Source organism: Sparus aurata, chromosome 4, assembly GCF_900880675.1.
Source record: "Sparus aurata chromosome 4, fSpaAur1.1, whole genome shotgun sequence".
In the NCBI taxonomy this organism is placed as follows: Eukaryota; Metazoa; Chordata; class Actinopteri; order Spariformes; family Sparidae; genus Sparus; species Sparus aurata.
Window position 1 is genome coordinate 39,054,101 of NC_044190.1, and position 24,395 is coordinate 39,078,495.

The window sequence follows — 24,395 nt, forward strand, 5'->3', positions numbered from 1 at the left end:
AAGATCCAGTTCATTAACGCTTCATAAAGATGTTAATAAAAATCTGTCTGTGTGTACTTTCTTATTGTTAGCAGCGGTGGAGTTCAGCATTGCTGCCCTACATTCAGATTGCAGACCGATCACACCGCGATGGTTCACTGAAAACCATCCAGATATCCAGTGTTTACTGGCACCCTGCTTGCCATCCTCTCTTCTGCTGTGCGACATGTTTGTCTTGTGCTTTTACAAGTATAACTATTGAGTGCAAGACATGCAGTCACACCTCTTTGATAATGAATTGTATATAACGGCCGGTTGTGCACGCAGCCGCGCTCCACAGGAGCGTCACACACCCAAAACATGAAGCGGCAGTGTGTGATCAGGGCTTCACTCTGCCAACAGCACGACAGATTCACATGCATTTAATCCTCTGCTGCGTCACATTCAAAACAGTCAGCTGTTTTAAACATGCGGTGGCTTTTATTGTGAAGCAGTCACAGGAACGCTCTGACTGCTCTGACTGCTTCTACATGACAGATATCTTCTCTGTGATGGAGCAGCCGCGGTGAGCCAGTGACACGCTGCACACCTTCACCTCTTTCTGCTGCGTCCTGCTGCTGTGTGCTGAACTACTTCCACTGAAGTCAGATCAAAGCTGTAATTATTACCGCCTGACTGTGCGAGTGAGTGTTTGGCTGCACTGTAAACAGACGGACCGGTTTGATTCTGTTGGACCGTCGCTGCTCGAGGAGCGCGTGTTGGCTGTAGTATTAAACTGCACTTGCTGTTACCACGGTAACCGCGAGCGTTGCCAAATCAAGCGGGGCTGAACTCTCAGGGATACGACTTCAACATAATAAATAACATCCTGATAGACGAGCACGCAGTGGATTTAACGAGAGCGACAGAGGACGTCAGATGTGTCAGGGTGTTCGACAGCGTCCGGAGGGGAAGCCCTGGTGTTCGATTTACTACTTTCTCCTTCTCCATCACATACGTCCTCCCCTCCATGCTGCCTTCACACCTCCTGTCCTTCCACCTCTCTCTCCTTCCTGTTCAGCATCGACGTGGCTTCTCTTTCTGCTCGCGTGTCTCAGAAAACGCTGACTGTCCCGTCCGTCACAGAGTATCAGGACGCTACAGCTGATAGCACAACACACAGAGGGTCCTCTGATGTGCTCCTCACCACACACACAGAAAAAGCAACAAAAACAGAGAGGATGCTGTCATACTACTGTCATATTTTTGACTCATTTGCGCCTTGTAGCCACAGCGACAGCTCATGGATGCGTGGGTCTTTAGAAGCAAGAGTCCTTCATGCATAATGGCAGAGAGGACAGGAGATGAGGAGGGAGGAGAAGCAAAAACAAACAAAACAAAGAAAATATTTTCTCAAGAGTCAAATTAAAGCAAAATGATCAAATGATGGAAACTTAAATTGCATCAGCCTGAACAAACGCCTCATTCAGCCGCTGTGAGCCGATGGAGGTTGCAGTTGAGCGAAATGATGGCAGAAGGTTATGCAGCGTTAACTGCTTACCTTTATCCACTACAGAGAGATTAAACAATCAATGAGAGTGAGAAAGGGGAACAAAAGAGAAAGGAGTCGTTAGACGGAGAGTTCCTGAAGACGTGGTGAGTGAGACTCAAACGCCAGGAAGACCTTACCGAGTTCCTCCAGTTCAGAGGTCATGGACTTGGAGCGCATGGACAGGGCTGTGGTGGGGGCTCGCTTCGGTGGAGGAGGAGCTGAGAGACACAGACGGACCAAACAGACGTGTTAGCTTCTTTTATTCCAGTGTTAAGTCTCATACATGGTGCTCCTGGATTAGAATCAGGGCTAAAAACAGTTTGATACTTCAGCTTTCTGTGATATATACGGCAAAACTATGAAAGAATATAATATAAAACTTCACGAGATGACTTGAGTCGCTCTGTTTGGAAATAATTAATCATTTAAAATTGATTGTGGGAGAGTATAATTTATAAAACAACCACATCAGGCCACACATGTCCCATCATACGTGCTTTCTCTTTGGCCTCCAGCTGCAGCGATTAATCGCTTAGTTGTCAACTAATAAACAAATCAACTATTTCATTATTGATTAATCATTTGAGTTACTTTTTTAGAAGAAAGAAAGTCAAAATCTCTAATCCCGGATTGTTAGAAGTGATTATGTTCTGGTTTGTTTCCTCCTCTGTGACAGTAAACTGAATATTTTTGGTTTGTGGACAAAATGAGACAATTGAGGACGACATCTTTGAGCTTCAGGAAACACTGATGGACATTTTTCACCGTTTTCTGACATCTTGTAAATGTCCTTTAGCTCTTCGTGTTGACAGACAGTGAAACTTTGAGGTTCTGACGTGTTAAGTGAAGTTCTGATAATCTGACATCTAACAAGCTGTAATTATTCTGCCTCATTTCCTCCCAGAGACTCAGCTGACTTCTGACATCCAGCATGTGAACTTCTGCTGCTGTTATTTTTGTTTGCATTGTGAACATGGAGGAAGTCAGGTTTCTGTCTGCCTCTGAGGGATGTTATTACATAACACGTCATCAGTCAGCACTCTGCTCTACTGCAGTCTTTGGCATTTTAATACAGGAGGTACAACTGTTAGCAGAGCCGTGCAGCAGGAGGCTCCTCACACCAGCTGTGCCCCGCTGCTCGATATTATATTATTTTCTAATCCATGTATGATGTTGTATTACAGCGTCAGGCTGGACAGGATATCTCACTCTGGTTCTGGATGTGTAGAAATGTGAACAATATAATTTGAGGGTGTTGTACCTTTTTTGCGTGCCGTGTCCTCGGGGTCCAGATTCCGGCTCACCGTCACCACCTTGATGAGGAGCCGGTTGCCTCCCTGGCGGATCATGTTGACCACCTGTCTGTGGCCCACCTTCACCACATTCTCCTGGTTTACCTGCCATGAACACACATCAGAACGGTCATTAATGGTGGGATTTGGACTCACATTGTTGGAAAGTTTGGAACAAATATTCTTAGCCTGCGTTTTAAGAACATGAGATTCACTGTCATCCACAGTGAATCTCATGTTCTCAAAATCACAATCGGACTAAAAGGAATGACGTCGATTATACATGTCAAATTGTTTACACATGACGGAAACAGAACCATTTCTGACAACCAAATGTAAAGCGACGATCCAGAACCTTCACGGTGGTAAACAGCATGAAAAAACCAGCAGCAGACAAGACATTCAAAGACTTGCAGCAGTTGCTGACTCTCACTTGAAGCCTGCGGCGGCTTCACGCTGGGCCTGATGCTATTTCCAGACAGACAGCTCATCAAAGTGACTGACAAATGATGCAGCAACAACTCGACTGACCACAGGAAGAGGGAGGGACTGACGGTGTGCTTCAATATGATGAAGAGTGTCCCAATTACACACAGTGTGCTAATACTGACTGAAGGGATGAACAACGTTGTATCATACAGAACCGTCTGATGGACTTCCCTCTGATCCTCCTCTAAACCTTTGGGTTGGACAAATTACACCATCAACATCACAACAGATTTCACTTCTCTTCTATTTCCACGTGAACACACAAGCTTCCCGTCTCAAACTGACCCCAATATCTGCTGGTGAAATCTGTTCAAAGCCCCCAGAGGAGCTGAGATTGTGAAATGGTGGATTCATTTCTGTCAGTGTCACAACCTCCATGAAATGACTCGGTCACTATCAGATTTTGATGCGTTTGGTCCAGTGACAGTTAGAAAAGTTGAGACGAGCTGCACGGTTAAAGCATCTCATCCCCATACAAGTTAGCCACAATACAGAAACTATCAGAAGGTCAAGTCACACAGTTCCTCCATCCTCACCTGTGCACAGGTCTCATGAGCCGATGTCACAGTTTAACTGACGTCCAAAAAAGCTCCTGTTTTCAACCATTTCCTCCGAAAAGTTATTTCTTGTTTTGTTTTATTCTTTTAAAAGGGAAAAGTCTGACAGCCAACAGAAAGAGGAGGAAGGGTACGACATGGAACAGAGTTTCACTACATCATTACAGCGGACAAACGGACAGTGAGTTTTCTGTCTGTTGATTGGTGATAAATTGAATCTTTCAGACCAGCTGCACCCATTAGCTGAATAATCAGACGAAAAGTCGAGTTTCAAGCAGAAAAAATTTAAAAAAGGCTGCTGTTCTTTCTCATTTATGGCTGTAAATGAAAAGTCTTCGGGTTTTCAGTCCTGGACGATGCGAGCAGAGGATGCAGGGTTTTTGTCCCTCGTGGTAAAAATGTGTGACTTTACCATTTTGAATCATCCTTTGATTCATGCTGCAGGTGAATGTCTCGCAGCACTAAGTAGACTTCAAGGAAAAAAACCTGGAAAATGCAATTTCCGACCTGACCATGGATATGCAAATACGGTGCTGGTTGGTTGGGTGTGAGCTCTTTCTTCCCGTCCTGCTGCCAATCTTCTTAATTGCAGCATTCATGTTTGGCAGCAGGAGAGGGAGCCGCGGACGCTGGCCTCACAGCCGGCCTTCAAAGACAATCAGAGCGAGTTGGTTTGTGGCTCAAAAAAGAAAAAATAATTCAGCAAAGATCCGGTTATAATACAAGGTGACGTGTGTGTGTGTGTGTGTGTGTGTGTGTGTGTGTGTGACACTAGCGGGCAGCTTGTATATTAACATCTGAATATAGCTGATACCCAATACGCTGCACACCCCCATGTTCATATCAGATTTTAAACACACACACACACATTTTAGACTTCCTCTTTCAACACGTACGTGCATGCCCACATGGAGGAGGGTTTAATCTCATTACCGCTCGTCTAATTTAATATGGACCCTGCTGCAGCGCTGCTCTCATCTCCTCCGCCCCTCCTCTCTTCTTCCAGACAAACAGCGGAGGAGGGGTCAGATGGAGGGATGAAAAGAGAGACCGGCCCGGAGCGACGGGGACGGATGATGGATGGCAGGAGGGGAGGAAGGAGGAGGAAGATGTGGAGGACGATGGAGCGATGGCGGCGTCACGCAGAGAAAGACTTTATTTTCTCTCTCGTAGTTTTAATCTAACAGACGCCGACCGGCCGTCACGAGGGCGGACATTTTGATAATTAGAGAGAAATGCCCCAACAGCTGTTTCACTGTGACCTCGTGTTCCCTCCATTGGGCTCCATCACACACCGAGGTTCTCTGATACCATCCAGAACACACACGAGTACACTGGTCCACATATAGGGGTGGCCTTATGTAATGCGCTCTATCTGTCCACCCTATTATGTAACAACGCGTGAAGGACACACACACACACACACACACACACACACACACAGACACACTCATGAATATTTTCTTCTGCCAACTTCAGAGTGGAAAGCCAGCTTGGATTTGGTGTAAGACCGGTTCTGGCGAGGCCTTTGCGAGGATGAGAGATGAGTCTGACACGCTGACAAGAAACTGGGAACACGTTTATCTTAAGGGGTCGAGTTCACATCTGAAAGTTTGTGGAATGATTCTCTCCACTGACTCTTTACTCACTTCACAGCTGTCAGAATATGAAACTGAATCCATTCCATCCAATTTATTTTCCCACATTCAAAATGAAATATTTTGACCTATTTTATTTTTAAGTATAAAAATTGGATTTTGAATTCACAGTTAACATTTAGAAAACTGAACCGAACTATAAAACTCGCTCACTCAGGCTGCAACTAAAGATTATTTCTGTCGGGATTTACGGATTAATTTGTTCTCTCTGGATTTCAAAATGGACTCTGAACCGAACTCAGTCCCCCAGAAGTCCCCGAGCCTTCACACCAGGGTGACCAAAGACTGGACCGAGCTTTGAGCGACTCCTGATCAGGACCCTCGAAAACAAAACTAAAAACTGTGGAGTCAAAGCTCTACTCGCTCCAAACTTGTTTCATTTCCTTCAGCTTCTTCACAATAAAAGCCCCACGCTATTTAGTCATTTCAAAGCTTTTATTATGAAGCAGCATCACAGGAAACGTTCTGTTTTCAGCAGCAGTAACTAAACTCGAACAGGCTTAAGGTGAACACGCGAACAGGCTGAAGGTGAACACGCAGACAGGCTGAAGGTGAACACGTGAACAGGCTAAAGGTGAACACGCAGACAGGCTGAAGGTGAACACGCGAACAGGCTAAAGGTGAACACGTGAACAGGCTGAAGGTGAACATGCGAACAGGCTAAAGGTGAACACACGGACAGGCTGAAGGTGAACACGTGAACAGGCTGGAGGTGAACTCGCAAAGGCCTCTTTCTCTCAGGTTTCCTGCACAGACAGGAGCTCAGTATCGACTTGCAACCAACACGTGTTTGGCCTCAGTCACGAGACGTCGCCATGGCCCGTCACTTGGAGGCGGGGCATGTTCAGCTCGGCCCTGCCCGGATCAGGTCCATGGTGGAAAACCAAATCGAAGCGACTCATTTTGACTTTGCCAAAAGTGTTGTTTGTTCTCTCTCTTTCTTCCGAGCTCAACAGCTTTGGAGAACTGCCAGCTGCAGGTCCAACCGGCCCACAGAACCCCTCTACAGCAGCACCGTGAGGTCCTGCTAGAACCCAAGCTCAGTTAGCATCACCACAAGCAAGTTAGTACAGAGCTGCTAACTTAGCACAGAACGACAGGTGAAAGTAGTTTCCTCCACCTTATCGGCACTGTTCAATATCATTTCATCACCCACATCCTCCTCGTTCTGACGTCCCAATGTCAAAAAAAACAAACAGATAATAAACCGTAAAGAGGGTGGTGTCGATCACACAGGGATGGTTGTCAAGATGGTAGCGTTTCTTCTCTCAGCGCACAAACACTGTGTGGACACGGGCCCTGAGTGTCTCCTGGGGGGTAGGACAGCGACCCAGAGGTGTGTAAAGGGGGTACACACATAACGATAATCGGGCTGGTTTTGTTCCGATTTGACCCCTTCCTGACCACAGAAGATTATCTTCTGTCTTATAAGATTATCCTATACGATTATCCTGTGGTCTGTGGTGTGTTAAGAGTCAATTTGTCCCGATAATTTGCTCGGAAACGGGTCACAGCCGACAATCGTAAATGTTGAACTTGCTCAATATTTACGACGAAAAATCTTTGTGTGTGGGGAAAGCTGACGACTCCTGAGTCACTACTCCGTGAAATGTGACGTGAAACGCAACGTAGCCAACCAGCTGACTGAGGAACACGGAAGCGACATAAATAACAGCGGTGAGATCTAACTTTTCCTATGGGGGTGTTTGAATTCGCCATTTTAATGTTTTTAATGGGACAGCAATAGTCGGAGGACCACCATCATTCCCTCTTCTATGTCTTCCATGTCTTTCATGTTTTCAAACGTTTATTTACTCTTTTTTATATACAGTCTATGCTCTTTTCTGTTTATGAAGAGCCCGGTGACGCTGGGGTTGTTGCCATTGGTTACTGTAGATCACGTTTGATCACGTGATATTTCTGGCTCAGAGGACTAGATTCCAGATCGGCCGTGAGACAGATAATCTCTATGTGTGTGGTGTCCTGTGCTGAGAATATCGGAGCACACCACACACAGTATGATCAAAGCAGATTTTTTAATCTTCATGTGTGGGGAGCTCTACAGATAAAAAATCTCTTAAGATTTATAAAATCCTTATGTGTGTACCCTGCTTAAGTGTGTCAGAATGGGTGAGTGAGAGACAATTGTGAAGTTCTTTGTCCATTAAGGTAGAAACACGCTTCATAAATACAGCCCATCAACCACTTTAACTGTTAACAGCTCTGCTGTGCGTCTGTAACCGACGGGTCAGACGAGGCCGCCAGGGAGCAAATCAGTGGTCAGCTATCACTTACATGCAGTCGATTAGTGGTATTGATTAACTTCTGCGGTCGTTGACACCGGTGTGAACGCGGCCAATCGAACACCGACACTCATGGGTTACACATGAGTGTGATTTATTGAGTGAGTGAGCGAGAGAACGAGCGAGTCGTAGAGAGAAGAAGCCTGAAGGCCACAAACAGCCGAAACACTGCTGAACCAACGAGTACGAGAGACAAACAGCACTGAAGCAGCAGCTCTGTGCCTGATCATTAACAGTTTAATCAATAGCACACACACACACACACACACATGCACTTAAGGATGGAAAACACAGAAGACAAAGTCGGCCTCCGGTACAGTTTGCATGTAAAAGCCATCCGTCTGTCAGATCAGGCAGAAGGAGCCTATTCAAAAGCCATTATCATTATCATAACCATTATAATAGTTCCACAACATTAAGCATCAGCCGGCCCATTTAGCAGAACACAGGCAGCCCAGAATCTATCTGATCGCTCAATCTCGTCTCAGGCAAATATTCCTCGCTCGATGACAGTCGCTAATCTGATTAATCAATTATAATCTGACCCGCACAGGCGCCGCTAATCCAGCCCGTAGGAGCAGGGAGGGGTTAACGAGCACACACTGAGCTGATATAAATACAGACGCGAGTATTTAACATAAATCTTTGTTTACACCTGCAGTACCTCTCTGAATACATCATGTATACATTGTGTTGTTGCTGTCGGGTTGACGATCTGCTGGAACAGAGGAGGGAATAAAAGTACAAGTAAATAAAAGACCGTCAAATCTGTGATTCAGATCAGAACCCGCTGTGCTGCTTCTGTACTGCAGGAGAGAACGCTGGATGACAACAACAACAACAACGGCGACAAGTTAATTGTTCTCAGAGGGCGTTAAAATCTTCATTTATGTAAAACTCTGATCTTAAAAACTTGTCTGAGCCGATCAAAGACGTCCTGTCACACTCATGATGTCATGATTTCAATTCTAAATTGGAAAAAAGATCAAAATGAGCTTTTAAATGTAATCATTTGAATCAAAGGCATCATCCAACACTTCAAAGAGGAAAAGACTAGCTTAGCATTAGCCTGCAGCTGCCCCACAGTCCACTGACTGATGCTTCAGAGATCCTTTATTGATTTCTCTGAGAGGAGGGTTCACTCGTGGAGAAATAACTGAACTGAACTGAGCAGATAATACTGTCAAAGATCCTTTATTGGTTTGCTTGGGAAGAGGGTTTACTCGGGACAGATTTGAGAAACTGAACATTGAAACAAACTGAATTTCTATCTATCTATAAGTGCGTTATCTATTGAACCTAACCTGCTAAAAACCACCAGGATAATGACAAGCTGATGTTGTAGAATAAATTCATACATAGAATATATTTTAATTCTAAATGACCAGAATCAGGAAATAAAACCAACGATCTGTTCATCTTCCTTGTCCAGACGAGTCTAACGTTGGCATTAGTGGCATCTTTTCCAATTAATTGACAATTAAACTGAATCGTGGACGTGGAAAATCACGACACGTCTGTTGTAAACTCAGTCAAAATACTACGACATGTTCCACACAGGTGTTTTTAGAGCGTCTTTTGTTTCTCCTGTCTGAATATGTTTTAAAAAACGCTGCTGCTTCAAAAAAATCAATGAATTCAGTGAGGTCAAACATTAAATATATTGTTTTTGTGCTGTTTTTCATTGAGTTTATATCAAAAGGGATTAACAAATTATCACATTCTGTTTTATTTATGATTTACAAATCGTCCCACATTTTTGGGGTTAGGGTTTAATTTTGGCTTAAATATTAAAAAGGCGTTGGCAGAGGATTAGTCTGCTGTGAAAAACAACCTTCTGGTAGTTTAAAAGTGGAAAATTTAGTAAAGCAAAAGCATCAAAAGAAAGATGAATGTCAGACCGGCTCGAACAGCTGAATGTGCACAAAAGCAAATGTCAGCGATGCAAATGAACAGAGAGAGAGAAAATGGTTCAGGTGAGAGAAATGGGACAACGAGGTGAAGGTCAGAAACATGGAGGACGTGAGCGCTGAACATCTCCTCCATCCATCCTCCACCACAGGCCGGATACAGAAGCATGTGGAGGAGAAGCTGCAGCAGATGGAGGCTCCTGATCTCACTCCATAATCCAACCAGATCAGTGTGGTGGAAGAACACCAACGAGTCCTCCCAGCAAACCAATAATCGTGAACACAGGTTGTTTTTGGCATGTGAACAAATGACTAACGCTGTCACTCTTTCTCATGAGTCAGCAGAACACAGATGTAGAGAGGTCACACAGCTCCACTAGGAGGAAGTTACACATTTAATTCATGAATCTTACCTTTAAACACAGTGAGTCTATTTTGAAGGGATATTCCAGTGTAAGTTTAATCCATGGTCTAAATCACCGTGAAACTGTGTTAGACTCCCTCTGGAGAGATCAAGTTAGCAGACCGCTAATTTACGGAGTTTTATCAACCTCAGAAACGACCGCACGACAACAATACACTGCAGTAAATGGATCCAAATATAAACCGCCACCAAAAAAAGCTTAAATTAAATCAAGATGATGAAAGAATTCAGACTTCTGATGGTTTCTGGTCACATTTTCCGGGGATGGTTCAGTTGGACCTCAGTATTTCTAAAATGTCTGTGGATGAAATGCAGTCTCGACATAATTCTCCAGTTTTCAACCAAACTGAGCTCAGTTTGAACCATCTGATGACTTTTGACTCGCAAAGAAAAGACGTTTAACAACAAATTAAATTAGATATATATAAATAACATACTTCCTCCGTTTGTGCAGTAGAAAAAAAAGAAGTGATGAAATTATATGCAACCACACACACACACACACACACACACACACACACGCGTACAGGTAGCTGTAAACATGAAAGCAGCAGCATTCATCAGCATCTGAAACGTGGAGCTGATCTGCATCGAGGACGGGAGGGTGAGAGCTCTCCGAGTCCTGTGTGTGTGTTTTCTCCTCGTAGGAAGCCGGAGTACATCAAAGCAGGCTCATTAAATACAGAAATACACAGGCAGAGTGTGTGTGTGTGTGTGTGTGTGTGTGTGTGTGTGTGTGAGACACATGGGGAAACATAAAGAAGAATAAAGTGAAGGACTGAAACAGGACGAGGAGGGAGGCAGCAGGGACGGAGACGAGGGTTTGATTCTGATGACTCAGAGTTCTACTTAGAGGAGTCTTGACTCTGATGAATCATGTGGCTGAATATCAAACGGACGAGGAGAGCACATGTTAGAGCACGCACACACACACACACACACACACACACACACACACACATACACAAACAAACAAACACAAACACACACAAACTCTGGATGCAGTTTCTTCAGTGGTGGCCTCCTTCAAACCTGCACATCAGCTCCACCCAGTCTGACTGAGAGGTTTCCTCTCCCGTTGAATCTTCTGCCGGCTCACATCAGGTCGCCACAGAGGAGTCACGTGACCGAGCCGTCAGCCAATGGCCACGCAGAAAGAAGATAAGCCTCTCACGCAGCACAGAGGAGGACACTAATGGATGGTTGGTGGTGTTAACTACCGCTCTGCCCTACTGGCACACATCCAGACAGTCGACAGGCACGAACCCACGTCTGCATCACACCCTGAGCTCACACACACACACACACACACACACACACACACACACACACACACACACAATGACCTACAGACTTCACAGCACCAGAACTTCTTTGTACCGCAGCAGAAGTCCAGATGAAAACCGCTGTCGTGTTCTGAGGTGATTCTGAGTAACAGTGACACTTTTCTGTGGACAAACTAATTCTGTTACTCTCTGTAGTTTTGTTCTGGAGACCTGAGTTCAGAAGTGGTTATCTCAAAGCTGCTGGCAGTCAGTCAGGACTCTTTGTTCAAAACACTTCAGCATCTTCAGCAGCTCCTCAGATGAAATGCTTTTTTTTCTTTTAACCCAAGCTAGAAAAAACATTTGGAGGATGTGACCCTCAGTGAAAACGTGAGCTCATCGAGACAAATGAGTGGCTCTGATTTGAACAGTTTCTGCAGGTCCACTTCCCCACCTGGGTCCGGCTCTGACCTGACTCCAGAACTCTGAACTTTGACTCACATCTGTTTGATTTGATTAGCAGTTAAAAATCCATCAGTTGTCATGTTCATCAACAAATGAGTTGATGGGATTAAGGAGGTTTTTTCCTCCTGAGCCGGAGTCAGACAGCGCTGCAGCACAGACGTGTATGTTTACAGCAAAACGATGCAGAACGCTATAATAATAATGAGAATAATAATAACAACAAGCTCTTTATCTAAATAGCACCATGAGCAGCTCGTCAAAACTCATTAACTCAGCGTCAGAACAATCAGGTCAACATATTGACAACTGAGAGACTTCAGACTCGTCTCCTCTCCGTCCTCACGTCCTCCGTCCTTCATTCTCTCCGTCTCCCGAGTCTCTGCTTTACTCTTAAAAGCTGCGTTATCACTGTGTACACAGTGAGCCACAACATGTTCCCGGTTGCTAAGCGACAGTTGCCGTGTGATACCGCTGGAGGTGGGAGTGGTGCTGAGAATGTTATCAGTGTTGGTGGAGGTGGTGGTGGTGGGGGATCGTACCATTCATCATTAAAAGGGGGACTTAATTTGAGAGGGAGCTCGTCTTTTGTCAATGGAGCGCTTCGTCAACATCTCAGCCCCATTTCCTCCTCCTCCTCCTCCTCCTCCTCCTCCTCCTCCTCCTCCTCCTCCTCCTCCTCCTCCTCCTCCTCCTCTCCGCTGCTGCAGCCATCTTAAAGGTTTTAGTCTCATGCCATATTTTCACAGCGGGCTGCAATGTGGTTGTTTTAAAAATAAGAAGCAGCTCCCTGAGCTCCGTGGGCTCAGGCATGCTGCTCTTTGTGCGCTGTACCTATAAATAAATTATTTATAGGAAACGACGCTTCCACTCCGTGTTATTTTAAGACGGAGCGTCATGTGACTTCACTGCGTGTCTCTGCGTATGCGCGGCGACTTGTGGGGTCTGTGTGCACACAGCTGTGTGTGTGAGAGCTTCCTGACCTTCACTAGTTTCTCGTACACTGAGATCCTGAAACACGGCCGTAAAGAAAAGCCGTCATTCCACCAGCGTAACCAAACTAAACGGCGGCGTGAAGCTGCTGCAGCGCGAGGAAGACGTGTAACATTTCAGTGTCGGCGTCTGGCGGGCTCCTGGCACGCCGTCTCACACTTTTAACACAGATGTAGATTTTGGCTGTGTTGCTTCCTCAGCTGCCAGCAGAACAACAGATTCCTGCAGGGCTGTGTGAGAGAGGCCACAGAGAGGTATTGATCAGTGTTAAAGTGTTAGAGTGAGTAAAGGGGAGCTGATGACGACGGAGAGCTTTCTTCATTCTTCACACGCTGGAGGTGTTTTAATCTGTGTGATTCATTCGCACGTCAATATTTGTTGTTTTTGTCACGAGCACCTCCACACAGAATATTAGAAGTGACTTTTTCTCAGAGCAACGTCGATTTTTGTTCACTGCAAATGAAGCAATCAACAGATCAGGTGGAAGGAAACAGACGTCATGACCTGCTGAATGTCCTCAGGCTGGATTTTATCAACAAGGACACAAAATCACTCGATCGCTCCGTTCACAGACTCGCTGCTGTATATGTTGCATCTCTTCAAATCCACCAGACTACTCTGATAAAAACAGTGATTTACTTTGAAGGAACATCAGCGCTGCTCGTCTACTTCTCCATCAATCGGCTAGTTTATTTGTAACTTTAGCGTTTTAACCTGGACTGGGTCGGCAGCTCAGATGAAGCTGGTGAATGCAGAGAAACCTCCGCGGGGGTCCAGACAACCTAAATCAACCCTCAGTATCCGACACACATGAACCTGATCGAGCTAACGTGTCACATGTCATGTCAGGATTTTATTTTTCTTACATTTCAGAAATTGTAAATTATAGATTTTTGTTAATGTCGATGTGATTTTTCCGGCGCTGACGTGTTTTATTCCTGCTGATGAGGCGAACGTGTGAACAAACACTTATAATTTACACATCCAGCAGTCACACAGCGACATTAGCATTCATCTGGAGTGCTGATTCTGGCCACTTGATGAATGTAAGTACAATATTTACCCTCCACTCAGCTCGCTCTCCATCAACTCCAGAGAAAATCATCTGTTTCTTTAGTTTCGCAGCGAGCAGCAAACTGAGTGTGTTGTTTGGTGCTGAGCAGCTGGCGGATCAGCTCCTGCAGGACGGAGCGATGTTACCGTTTACAAAGTCTGGACAAAACTGCAAAGTGGTGCAGAATTCACAAACACCACATCTGTGTGATGATTGGTTGAATTTGCAGAAAAGCTGGTAAAGAATTCAAAGAATCTGCAGCTTCTCTGATGAACACTGCTGATGGAGGTGAAGCTGAACAGATCATCGCTGTGAGTTTGTCATCGCAAGCAACACTGTTCACTTTACACAGTTTTATCCACTGTTCATTCAAACATACCGAATGCTGCAGCTTTAAAACTTGTCGCTGGTACCCTGCAGAAAAATCTCCAATCACAGAGGCTGAGAAGACGTCAGCTGGCTGGATCGATCAGTTATGAGCATGTGATCATGTCTTTGCTTACAGTAGAGCTGCAACGATTAGCAGATGAATCAATCACAAGAAAATGAATCACTGATTGTTTGGTAATCCAATAATTGCTACAAGTATTTGGTTTTTAGTCTGCTAGATGAGAAGACGTCATCACGTTGGACTCTGAGAAACTGAACGATTTATCAATTGATTCTGTAAATAATCTGCAGATAATCAATCATGAAAATAATCGTCTTGTTTTGTAGAAAAAGGAGGCGATCCCTGTGAGCTGAGGTCAGCAGGCCGATGTGAAAGGAACCGGTCAAACGCTGCAGAAGCAAACCGGACATCAAACTGTCCAGCGAGGGAACACGCCGCTGCAGGTGACCTGTCAGACTCACACACCTGGTCGCACAAAGCAATAAACACAAATGTACAAATGCAAATGCAGCGTCGACACACCAACATGTCTGCACAGCGACACACACAAGGACACGCAGGCCGTCTGCCTGAGCCGCTCGGGGCTGGAGGGACGCTCTCAACACTTTCTCCTCGATTATCTTTCCTCTGCGTGGCTTTCAGTCTACTTCATCTCTCCCACAGCATTATATTATGTTTGCAGAGACACTTCCTCTGGTGGGTCTTCACTGAAACTCTGAAAACAGGAAATGTAATAGCTGCAGGCCAACTTCTGCAAGGACTCAGGGTGACGGGGGAACTTTGAGTGGCTGGAAACGAGGATACGATGATGAGCGAGATGATTCAGCGTCTGCAGGATGACCTCCGCACGACCTCGAGTCAGACGTGGACGCGGTCACGAGAGTCTGAGCAGACGTACGGTCGTAATTAATGAAGTCATCACAGGTCACGTTACTCCGCTCCTCTAAACACTATTACCTCATCATCTGGACGTCCTCTGTGTGTGTGTGTGTGTGTGTGTGTGTGTGTGTGTGTGTGTGTGTGTGTGTGTGTGTGTGTGTGTTTGGTGGACTGGCTCAGAGCGGCTGGAGGAGAGTCGGATCCAGAGGCTGAATAATTCATTTCAGATCCAGCTGCTTTCCAAAAACAGCTGGAGGCTGCAGAGCAAACAACACTGACGCAGGAGTAAATAGAGAATTTGTCGGGACTTTTTTGCAGTTTGTGTTTTCGGAGCTTTCATGGCAGCAGGATGGCGTGTGTGTGTGTGTGTGTGTGTGTGTGTGTGTGTGTGTGTGTGTGTGTGTGTGTGTGTGTGTGTCACAGTGCAACAGTGCGGCTCACTGATGTGGTCCGATAGCTTCTGGACAACAATGGAGCAGAGCGGCACAGAGGAGGACGACACATCACATCTCTGATAAACACACGCGGCACTCCGTTGTTTGTTCTCGTCTGTTCATGCAGTTTACATACAACAACAGAAATACAGAATATTACCAGTCGTCTCCCTTCAGACACAGTTTGTAATAAATGTGCAGTTTTCCACGGATCACTGAGGGAACGACATCTTCTTATGTTGCTTCTCTCAGACAGCAGTGTAACCAAACTGTAATGTATTACATATTACTAGTTACTGTCACTTAAAAGTAATAAGTTACTCACACTAAAATAACTGCAGGATGGCGACTCGCCATCGTCTCCCTGCAGCTTCAGCCGCGTCTCTGCTGGCTGTTAAAACTTTCACTTTCATTCAGTAATTATCGTTTATCGTATTTTTCTTCCGCTCATTTAGAAAATAAAACAATTTGTCTGACGGCATTGAAACAGCTCAGCTCCCAGACAACCGACACACTGATGGAAAGGTAAAATGATCGGTGACAGTCGCGGGTGATCGATTTGTTTTACAGCCAATAACAGCTCGTTAGACCGCGGCAGCAAAGACACGACAAACTGGGAGCGCTGGTGAACAGAAACAGGTGGAGACATGTTGATGTTGTCTGCAGGAACATAAAGAAAGACTGACATGTTTAACAACAGCAGGCAGGAAGAAGAGACGATGTGTCTCCTGTCAGAAGTTCTGTTGGGTTTGGCCGACAGTGAGCGATGGACAATATCCACCACTGTGATTTATCTGATGAGAAACCTGTCGACTCTTACAGACTAAAGGAACAGAAATCATTGAAGAAGGTGATCAGTCACCTTGTCTTTCTATATACGCCAGAAAATCCGATTGAATTATTCTTCAGCTGTTCTGGTTTCAGATAAATGAGCTGAACGACTGAACTGTGGAGAATCTGACCATGTAGAGCCAGTTCATACTGACAAAAGTGAAAACTTATATTTTGAAAAACATCTATGAACAATTATGTAATTACAAGAAGCGACTGTTGTCATTTTACATCAATTATACTGAAATATTAAACAGATCGTTCAGGTCGACCGCCCCAAAATCACTGGATCACATTTTTAAACACGTGTTCATGTAGCAGAAGTAAAATGTCAGCTGTGAAGGTGAAAATCCCGAAGGGGAACCGAGATCTTTGTTTAATAAGCCAACAGGCGGCCACAGTTGGCCTCCTCACCCTCCGGTCAGCCGCGCTGCCACCAGCCGACGGGCCACCCAGTCGACCAGAAGTGGGTCAAGAGCAATAAAGCCTGTAATCCATCAGGAGGACGGCGGGTGTTAGAAACAAAGGTAGCAGGATTTTGTTTTAAACTGGTATTTAAAGTGAGATCAGTCTGTCCACACAGAAACAGATGATGTAACCTGAATCCACATCTGAAAAAGAGGTCAGACAGGAACAGACCCAAAGTGAAGCAGACGATCGACAGCCTGCTCGCCTCCCCGAACTCTGACTGCAGCTTTTCTCTTCTATATTTAACTGCATGTTGAAGCTTTCTGCCTTCAGGACGACAGACACACAGAGGAACAAGACACACGGTGACATTTGAAATGATGCATTTTGCATATTTTGGCTAAAACTACGAGGAAGATTACTTCTGAGTGCAGCACGTCATGTCGTTTACCGTCACGCGGATCACTTCAGGCGCCACAGCGAAGGTTTGTTAGCTAGATCTGTACGACAATAAATCTTTAAAATACAGAAGTTAGACATTAGGGGATGAAAGTCAGCTCGACGACAGCTTCAGCTGAGGACGAGGACACAGAAAGAGTTGTAGATAAAAGTCAAAATAAAATCTTGGTATCAGAATTTAGAATAAACAACATAAATACAATTTATTGTAAGTGTAAAAGTTTTGTTTTTGCATCGTGTTTAATGGCATTTTAGCAGCACTGCAGAGATTAACTGAGAAGCTGTGAAATTAATGGTCAACTATTTTGATTAGTTGTTCATCAATTTGAGTAATTTTTTTTTAGGAAAAATGATGATTGATTCCAGCTTCTTTCATGTGAATATTCTCTGGTATCTAACCTGAATATCTTTGCGGACAAAACGACAACAACTTCATTATTTTCTGACGTTTTATTGACCAGACAACTAAACGCAGCTCGACAATTAACATGTCAGTTCATACTCTTCTTAAACTTGAATATTATTCTGAACAAACATTTGACGATAACATCATTAAAAACCGTCGAAGTCGTTAATCTCTTTCTGTTTCACATCATGTGCTCGTAATGTTCCTCCGCCTCGACATGAACACGCAATCCGTTTATTCCAGGAGTCAAAGCTGCACGCGGCGGCTGGGACACGAGACTCGAGGATGGTTTTCTTTCAGAGACACAGTCAGTGAGTCCTGCTGCACGGCAGTAAGAGACAACCCCTCCTCCACCCGCCTCCAACCCTCCTCCACCCGCCTCCTTTTTCTTTAAGAGCTTTTGGAGAAAGAAATGGTGAGCAGAGGACTGCCTGTGCTAGTTCACTGCACAGCTGACAGTTGTGTGCTGTGTTGCAGCCCTCAGAGGGATGCAGAGAGGCAGAGATCTGACAGCAGGACACACACACACACACACACACACACACACACACACACACACACACACACACACACACACACCTGAGGGCACAGGGAGGCAGATGCATTTGCATGTTACACTGGTCACACATCCTTCTCTTGGCCAAAGTTGTGTGTTATATAAGAAACTGAGTGCTTTACTCAATCTACCTACACACACACACACACACACACACACACACACGATGTTAACTTTTTATACACATCATGTACTGTTAGTAATACACATGCTACATGAATGTGTCTCACGCTCTTCTTCACAGGCTTCACGGCGTCGGTGGACTCTCAGACCTCCTGAGTGCGTCGATGTCCTCCTGCTCATCGTCGCCGCTTCGGTTCACGGATGAGCTTCACACATCAACACTGAGCCGGGAGGACGTGGAAGGATAGGAGCGTATTTTTACCTTTGGGAGAGCCGTTATTGTACGTACGTCCCTCTGCAGGGTTCACGGAATGGTCAATGATGGAGTCAGACGGAGGCATCAACGCGGCGGATGGACGAAGCCGACTGTGGGCTGACAGAGAGCGAGTCCTCTGCACTGAAACCAGACAGCTGACGGCATCACGAGTCTCACAGTTTGACTCGCATTCACATCACGTCTGCTGATTGACTTCTGAAGCAGGAGTTCAGGTTTCTGACAGCTCAGTCACAATATAACATGTCGGCGCCACCCGATGCTTTAAAGGACTCTTTGGGACGATTTCCAGAAGTTTTGTGGCAACTAAGTCTTACTTATTTAAGTTAAAACAACACTTTTTATCTAACTTTGTGGCAAACTTCACCTTCCAGGCTACAAACACAACGCTGTCATAAGATAAAAGTGAAAACTGACCCTAAAGAAACACAAAGTTTCAACATATCTGTGGTTTGTGATAAAAAATATACACCATAAACTCTTATTTTGATGTTTGGTTGTATTTTCAGACCATATAGAAACAACCTGTGGAATATAAGTTGTGCATGTGTCAGTTAAAACATTTCAGTTTCAAGTTTTATCATAAAATTCAGTGTCACAAGTTAAATGTGTTTTCATCTATGCTGCCAAAAAGAACTGATCTCAACGGAGTTTTTGAAGTTTTCTGTATCTTCCACTTGAACTTGGACTGAATTGATTGAATGAGCAGCTTCATCAACACCAGCGTTGCTCCTCAACGATCCGGTCTCAGTCAGGTTCTGATCCATCAGAGCAGCGGCCCGTCGTGAACTCCACGGGTTTATTATTGTGGTCGAAGTCTAAAATGTTTCTGTCACATTTACAGACAAAGACAAAGATTCAGGGGAAATATGATCTCATGCGGTGTGATGGATCGAACCTTTCTCTGGAGGTCATGTCGCCTTTTTATATTATCGAGAGCGACACGAGAAAAAACTGTGAAATCACTCTCAGCTGTGAGCCGACTGACTCACATCTGTCTGCAGCCTCAGTTCAGTATTTCTCTTTTTCCTATTCACAAAAGTTTTTTCTAACTTTCTTCTTTAACTTCCTGAAAACAAAAATGGCTCTCGTCGTCTGCACTCGGAGAAACAGCTGCACACACTCCTCATCAGATGTAATCACAGCAGACCAACAAACATCCACAACACTGACAAAGACTTCAACTCTTCAACTCTTCAACAATGTTCCTCTCTCGTTTTCTGCTCCGTCTTCATCATCGACTCAGACTGAATGCAGAAGGTTTTAAAAAGTAAGCCAACATCAACTCATCAGATCTTTTCTTTCTGTGGAAGCACGTTGGAGTCGGCAACTAACACCAAAGTGTCAAATGTTGGTGGATTTTCCTCTTTGTGATTAAATCTCCACACCGACAGAAACGTTTGTACCACAATAATAAAAAACTACAGTGTTATTCAGCTTTAGAAGCCAAAATCACCCCAAGATTCAAATCACTTCTCCATCGACAGATTTTAACAACAAATCTCAGAAACTATTTCATTTAATTCTTCATGCAAACATTAATATTCTTTAACATTGCACCGCGCAGGACGCTTCCTTGTACTTATTCTCTTTATACCCCAGAAAAGTTGCTATTGTAGCTGAAATGAATCAATCAGGAATCAGTAGAAATAAGCAGCTCTTGACAAACACATTTACTTATTGTCAGATTTAATTAGAGACAGAAAGAACACAGATGCACCTCAAGACTGAGGACGGATTTGTGAGCGGTGACTGTTGATCTCTAATTTCCTGAACACTGAAAGCAACATGGAGGCTTTGCCCGCTTGCACAAACACGTCGGGGTAACGTGGAAGAGAAAATGAGCCACAGTGTCCTGCGATGAACTCGGCCTCCGGCTTAATCAGCAGTGATGAGACGATCCCAAAGGACACCACGTAATTATGACGACCGCCCGCCTCCTGTGGCCACGAGAGCGACCCCGCGCTGCAGCAGCTGACGAGGAGGACGCCGAGCTACACTGAGAGCGGAGGAACGAGTCTGCATCACCAGAATCACCTCCGATCTTCTGATTTCTGACTTTCAGCCTCTGGAGTGCAACAGACAGGTGATCAGGATCTCAATAACGAGTCCTCCTCCTCCTTGGTCGCTCGCCGCAGCCTCCCCTCGTTGACTCGTCTCACTTACTCAAAGTCAACGAGCTGTGTTGATATGAAGCCCGCGCCGCTGAAGCATGGCGGTTATTGATGGGGACTACGACAAGCACCCACTTAAACACATTTAGGCAAATGATTTGAGTGCTCGTGTGTGAGTGCAGAAAAGTGCGTGCATGCATCCTGATGCCAAGCTTTAAGAGGCACTGAAAGATTGATGCTCAGCCAGGCCCTAAATCATGCATGCAAATGGATATGTTCTGCTAATGTACAGTAGGAGGGAAACATGTGCAGCGATGCAGACACAAACACAGATGTTTAAAACACACACACACACGTTAGCCAGGTACAGGTGCACACTGCTAACTCACATCACTTCCTTTACTGCGACAAACAAACATTGTGTGATAGTTGAGGCTTCATCATCATCTGAGAGGATGTTCTACTTAATTAAAGGCATCTGAAGGAGAGGAGACTTTAAGAGGAGGTCAGAGTGACGACACTGTGTCTGTATATGAGCATCCATTATCCAGACATGTAATGTGATGGACTGATGTCTAATTTCAAGGGTACCTGACACACTGTGCAGCCACACTCTGCATGCACAGCGATCCACCAATCACATTAGTTTGTAATCAGTGTGCTGAAGCAGACCACGCCCCCGCACATGGAGTGAGTCGCTGGTAACAACCAGGGTTCTAAATTAACACCCGCCAACCCGCCAACTGCGGGTTAGAAATCATTTTGCCGGGTGTTAATAAAAACTTACTAGCCAGTTTGGCCGGTGATGCTCGAGGCGATCATGTCAGTCTGAGCCGCTCTACTGTTCTCGCTCCCTGGGCAGGACTGACTACATTTCCCATGAACACTGTCGTGATGCTACGTGATGACGTATAAGACGCCCATTGGCTGCGCGCAGGCAGTGCAACCAACCAGCGCGAGAAACCATGGAAACAGAAAACATGAAGAAGAAGAAGAAGAAGAAGAAAAAGAAAGAATGAATGAAGCAGAAACTATCAAAAGAAGGGAGGGAGCTAGCTGAAGTAAATTAAAAAGTAGCCTAAACTTAAACTGAGTGCGGCGGTGGTTGGTTGGACAGACGTCTGGGGCGAGAAGAGGAAGGAGGCCGGGGATGAGATGGAGAATATCAACAACAATGTGTGCGAAACGAAAAAAAGAAAGTTCAATGCCAAATGGCTGATGGGTCGTGAATGGCTTGTGTTTGATCATGAACATGTCGTCATGTTTTGTAAGGACGGCCGCATGTACGCAAAAGAAAAAAACTAAACAATTTCGTGGTGGGAACTAATCATTTTAAAGTCGAGGCTGTAAAGGACCATGAGAGTGCCCGGAGTCATCAGGACAGCCTGAGGATTAAATCTGCCAAAGGTGGTATTGAAGAGAGCCTTGCTGGGAGAAGCCTTCTTTATTAAAAACATCGGAGCTGGAGAAGATGCAGCTACTTTTTCGAAATGCCCACGCCATCGGAAGAAAGGGCTTTCATCCTTTCACCGACTTCCCACGGATGTGCGAGTGAGTGAATTAACGTTAACGTTACTAGTTACATGTTTCATTATTTTCACTGGAAAAAATTTGGCTAGTGGAAATTCTGAAATTGGCTGGTAACTTTAGAAAGTTACCAGAAAAGTTAATTTAGAACTCTGGTAACAACTTTGAAAAAAGAAAACAAAGACTTGCTGCCAAAAAGAAAAGCAACGTCAGTTATCTGGAATTATTTCGGCTACAAGAAGGATGATGTGACCAAACACGTGTTCTGTGTCGACAGTGACTTTCATCTGTTGCCACAACGAGACGTAACACAACTCATTAGTTTGACCGTTTACGTCGGTACCACACAGCTCAGTGTGACACAAACAGGTACGATCATTGAAGGTTAATAGTCCACAAGATAGCAGCAGTGCAGCATAACAGAGAGCTGTTCAGGTCATCTGGTGAAAATTCCTGTATTTTTTCATATCGCGATATATATCGCAGGGTTAAAAAAAAATTGCAATGTCAGTTTTTTCCAATAGCGTGCAGCTCTAATAACAACCAGCCACCACGCAGTCATCGAGGGTGAGATACAAACTGAAACAAGTTCTCCACAAACAGTTCAGAAATCAGAAACATCAGCTGGTGCTTTTATTTGATCCGTCTTTGGATAACTCTTCAACTTCACACTCCTCCAACACATTAACACGGCAGCCATGACAGCAACACGTCACATCACAACTCTAAATGATGACAGAACAATCAATTAGGAGCCCGGTGACGGGTGAGACAGGTGAGACAGGTGAGACAGGTGAGACGGGTGAGACAGGTGAGACAGGTGAGACAGGTGAGACAGCTGTGCAGCGAGCTCATTGGCACCGCTTCAAAATCCATCATATCCATGAATCTCTTCCCGGCTCTTCACCTTAGACTGTTTTATTGTCGGGGCGCTGAGCTGCACCTCGAGGACGGTCGCACTGACACGATCCTCTGAGCGACTGTACGAGTCCTGGTTGGACGTCTCAACAAATATTTAGACTTAAGCTGCAGTCTGAGCTCCGACTGCAGAACCACAGTGATTGTAATCAGCGTGATATTCTGCTCACGCTCATTAGAGAACACGAGCTGTGGACGGCAGCTCCAGCAGCTCCTGCAGCTCCAGCAGCTCCAGCAGCTCCAGCAGCTCCAGCAGCTCCGGGAGCTCCTGCAGCTCCAGCAGCTCCAGCAGCTCCTGCAGCTCCAGCAGCTCCTGCAGCTCCGGCAGCTCCGGCAGCTCCGGGAGCTCCGGCAGCTCCGGCAGCTCCGGCAGCTCCGGCAGCTCCGGCAGCTCCTGCAGCTCCTGCAGCTCCTGCAGCTCCGGCAGCTCCGGCAGCTCCGGCAGCTCCAGCAGCTCCAGGAGCTCCAGGAGCTCCAGCAGCTCCAGCAGCTCCTGCAGCTCCTGCAGCTCCTGCAGCTCCGGCAGCTCCAGCAGCTCCAGCAGCTCCAGGAGCTCCGGCAGCTCCGGCAGCTCCTGCAGCTCCAGCAGCTCCAGCAGCTCCAGCAGCTCCAGCAGCTCGAGGCTGTGCAGCTGTGGAAGCGTCAAACATCCTCAATCCCAGAGATGCATTTAGTAAACATGGTCGTTCTCTGATGCTGCTGCAGTTTTGACTTCAGTCGGAAGAAGACTGATGAGATGATTAAAGGGGTCAACAGAACTCTGAGATAAAACAAATGAGCGATGAGGAGTGAGGGAGGGAGAGCGAGCGGCAGATACAGTTTGCTCTCCTCATTTGATGCTCCATTTAACAGAAACACAAAATAAACCCGTCCCCAGCGCAGCGCCGCTCACACACACAGTAGTTATGAGTCGTATGAGAAGAGCGAAAAAAGTGCAGCTCAAAATAGACAATGTGCTTTTTCCTCTCTGACTGCTGCGATGATTTGTAATAAGCAGGAGGAACAACAGTGACTGAAATCCCGACAATCCCGACATTTCACCCGGAACATGAGCGATGATGAAGATGGTGAAGCATTTCAGAGAGAAGCTGAGCAGCACTACTGATGATTTTCAGTTATTTGGATAAAAAAGTATTTAATATGAAGGCATTTGGAAAA

At 45.4% G+C, this 24,395-nt stretch overlaps 1 protein-coding gene and 1 long non-coding RNA gene across 9 annotated transcripts in view; one reads left to right on the top strand and one right to left on the bottom strand.

The window, feature by feature from the left end:
* Positions 1–24,395, bottom strand: part of shank2b (SH3 and multiple ankyrin repeat domains 2b) — a 215,086-nt gene that overhangs the window by 24,663 nt on the left and 166,028 nt on the right. For 3 of the 8 annotated variants that reach the window (XM_030414025.1, XM_030414023.1, XM_030414021.1), the window contains exons 17-19: positions 2,772–2,907; positions 1,648–1,728; positions 1,520–1,528 (exon numbers count right to left, since the gene is read on the bottom strand). In XM_030414025.1, the coding sequence (XP_030269885.1) occupies positions 1,520–1,528; positions 1,648–1,728; positions 2,772–2,907 (226 nt within the window). The remainder of the gene's footprint in view (positions 1–1,519; positions 1,529–1,647; positions 1,729–2,771; positions 2,908–24,395) is intronic. The other 5 variants (XM_030414026.1, XM_030414024.1, XM_030414022.1 and 2 more) reach the window with 2 other exon arrangements.
* LOC115580109 (uncharacterized) lies at positions 14,652–19,156 on the top strand. Its single transcript, XR_003983819.1, has 2 exons — positions 14,652–14,751; positions 18,526–19,156. It is a non-coding gene; the product is annotated as an uncharacterized LOC115580109 (long non-coding RNA).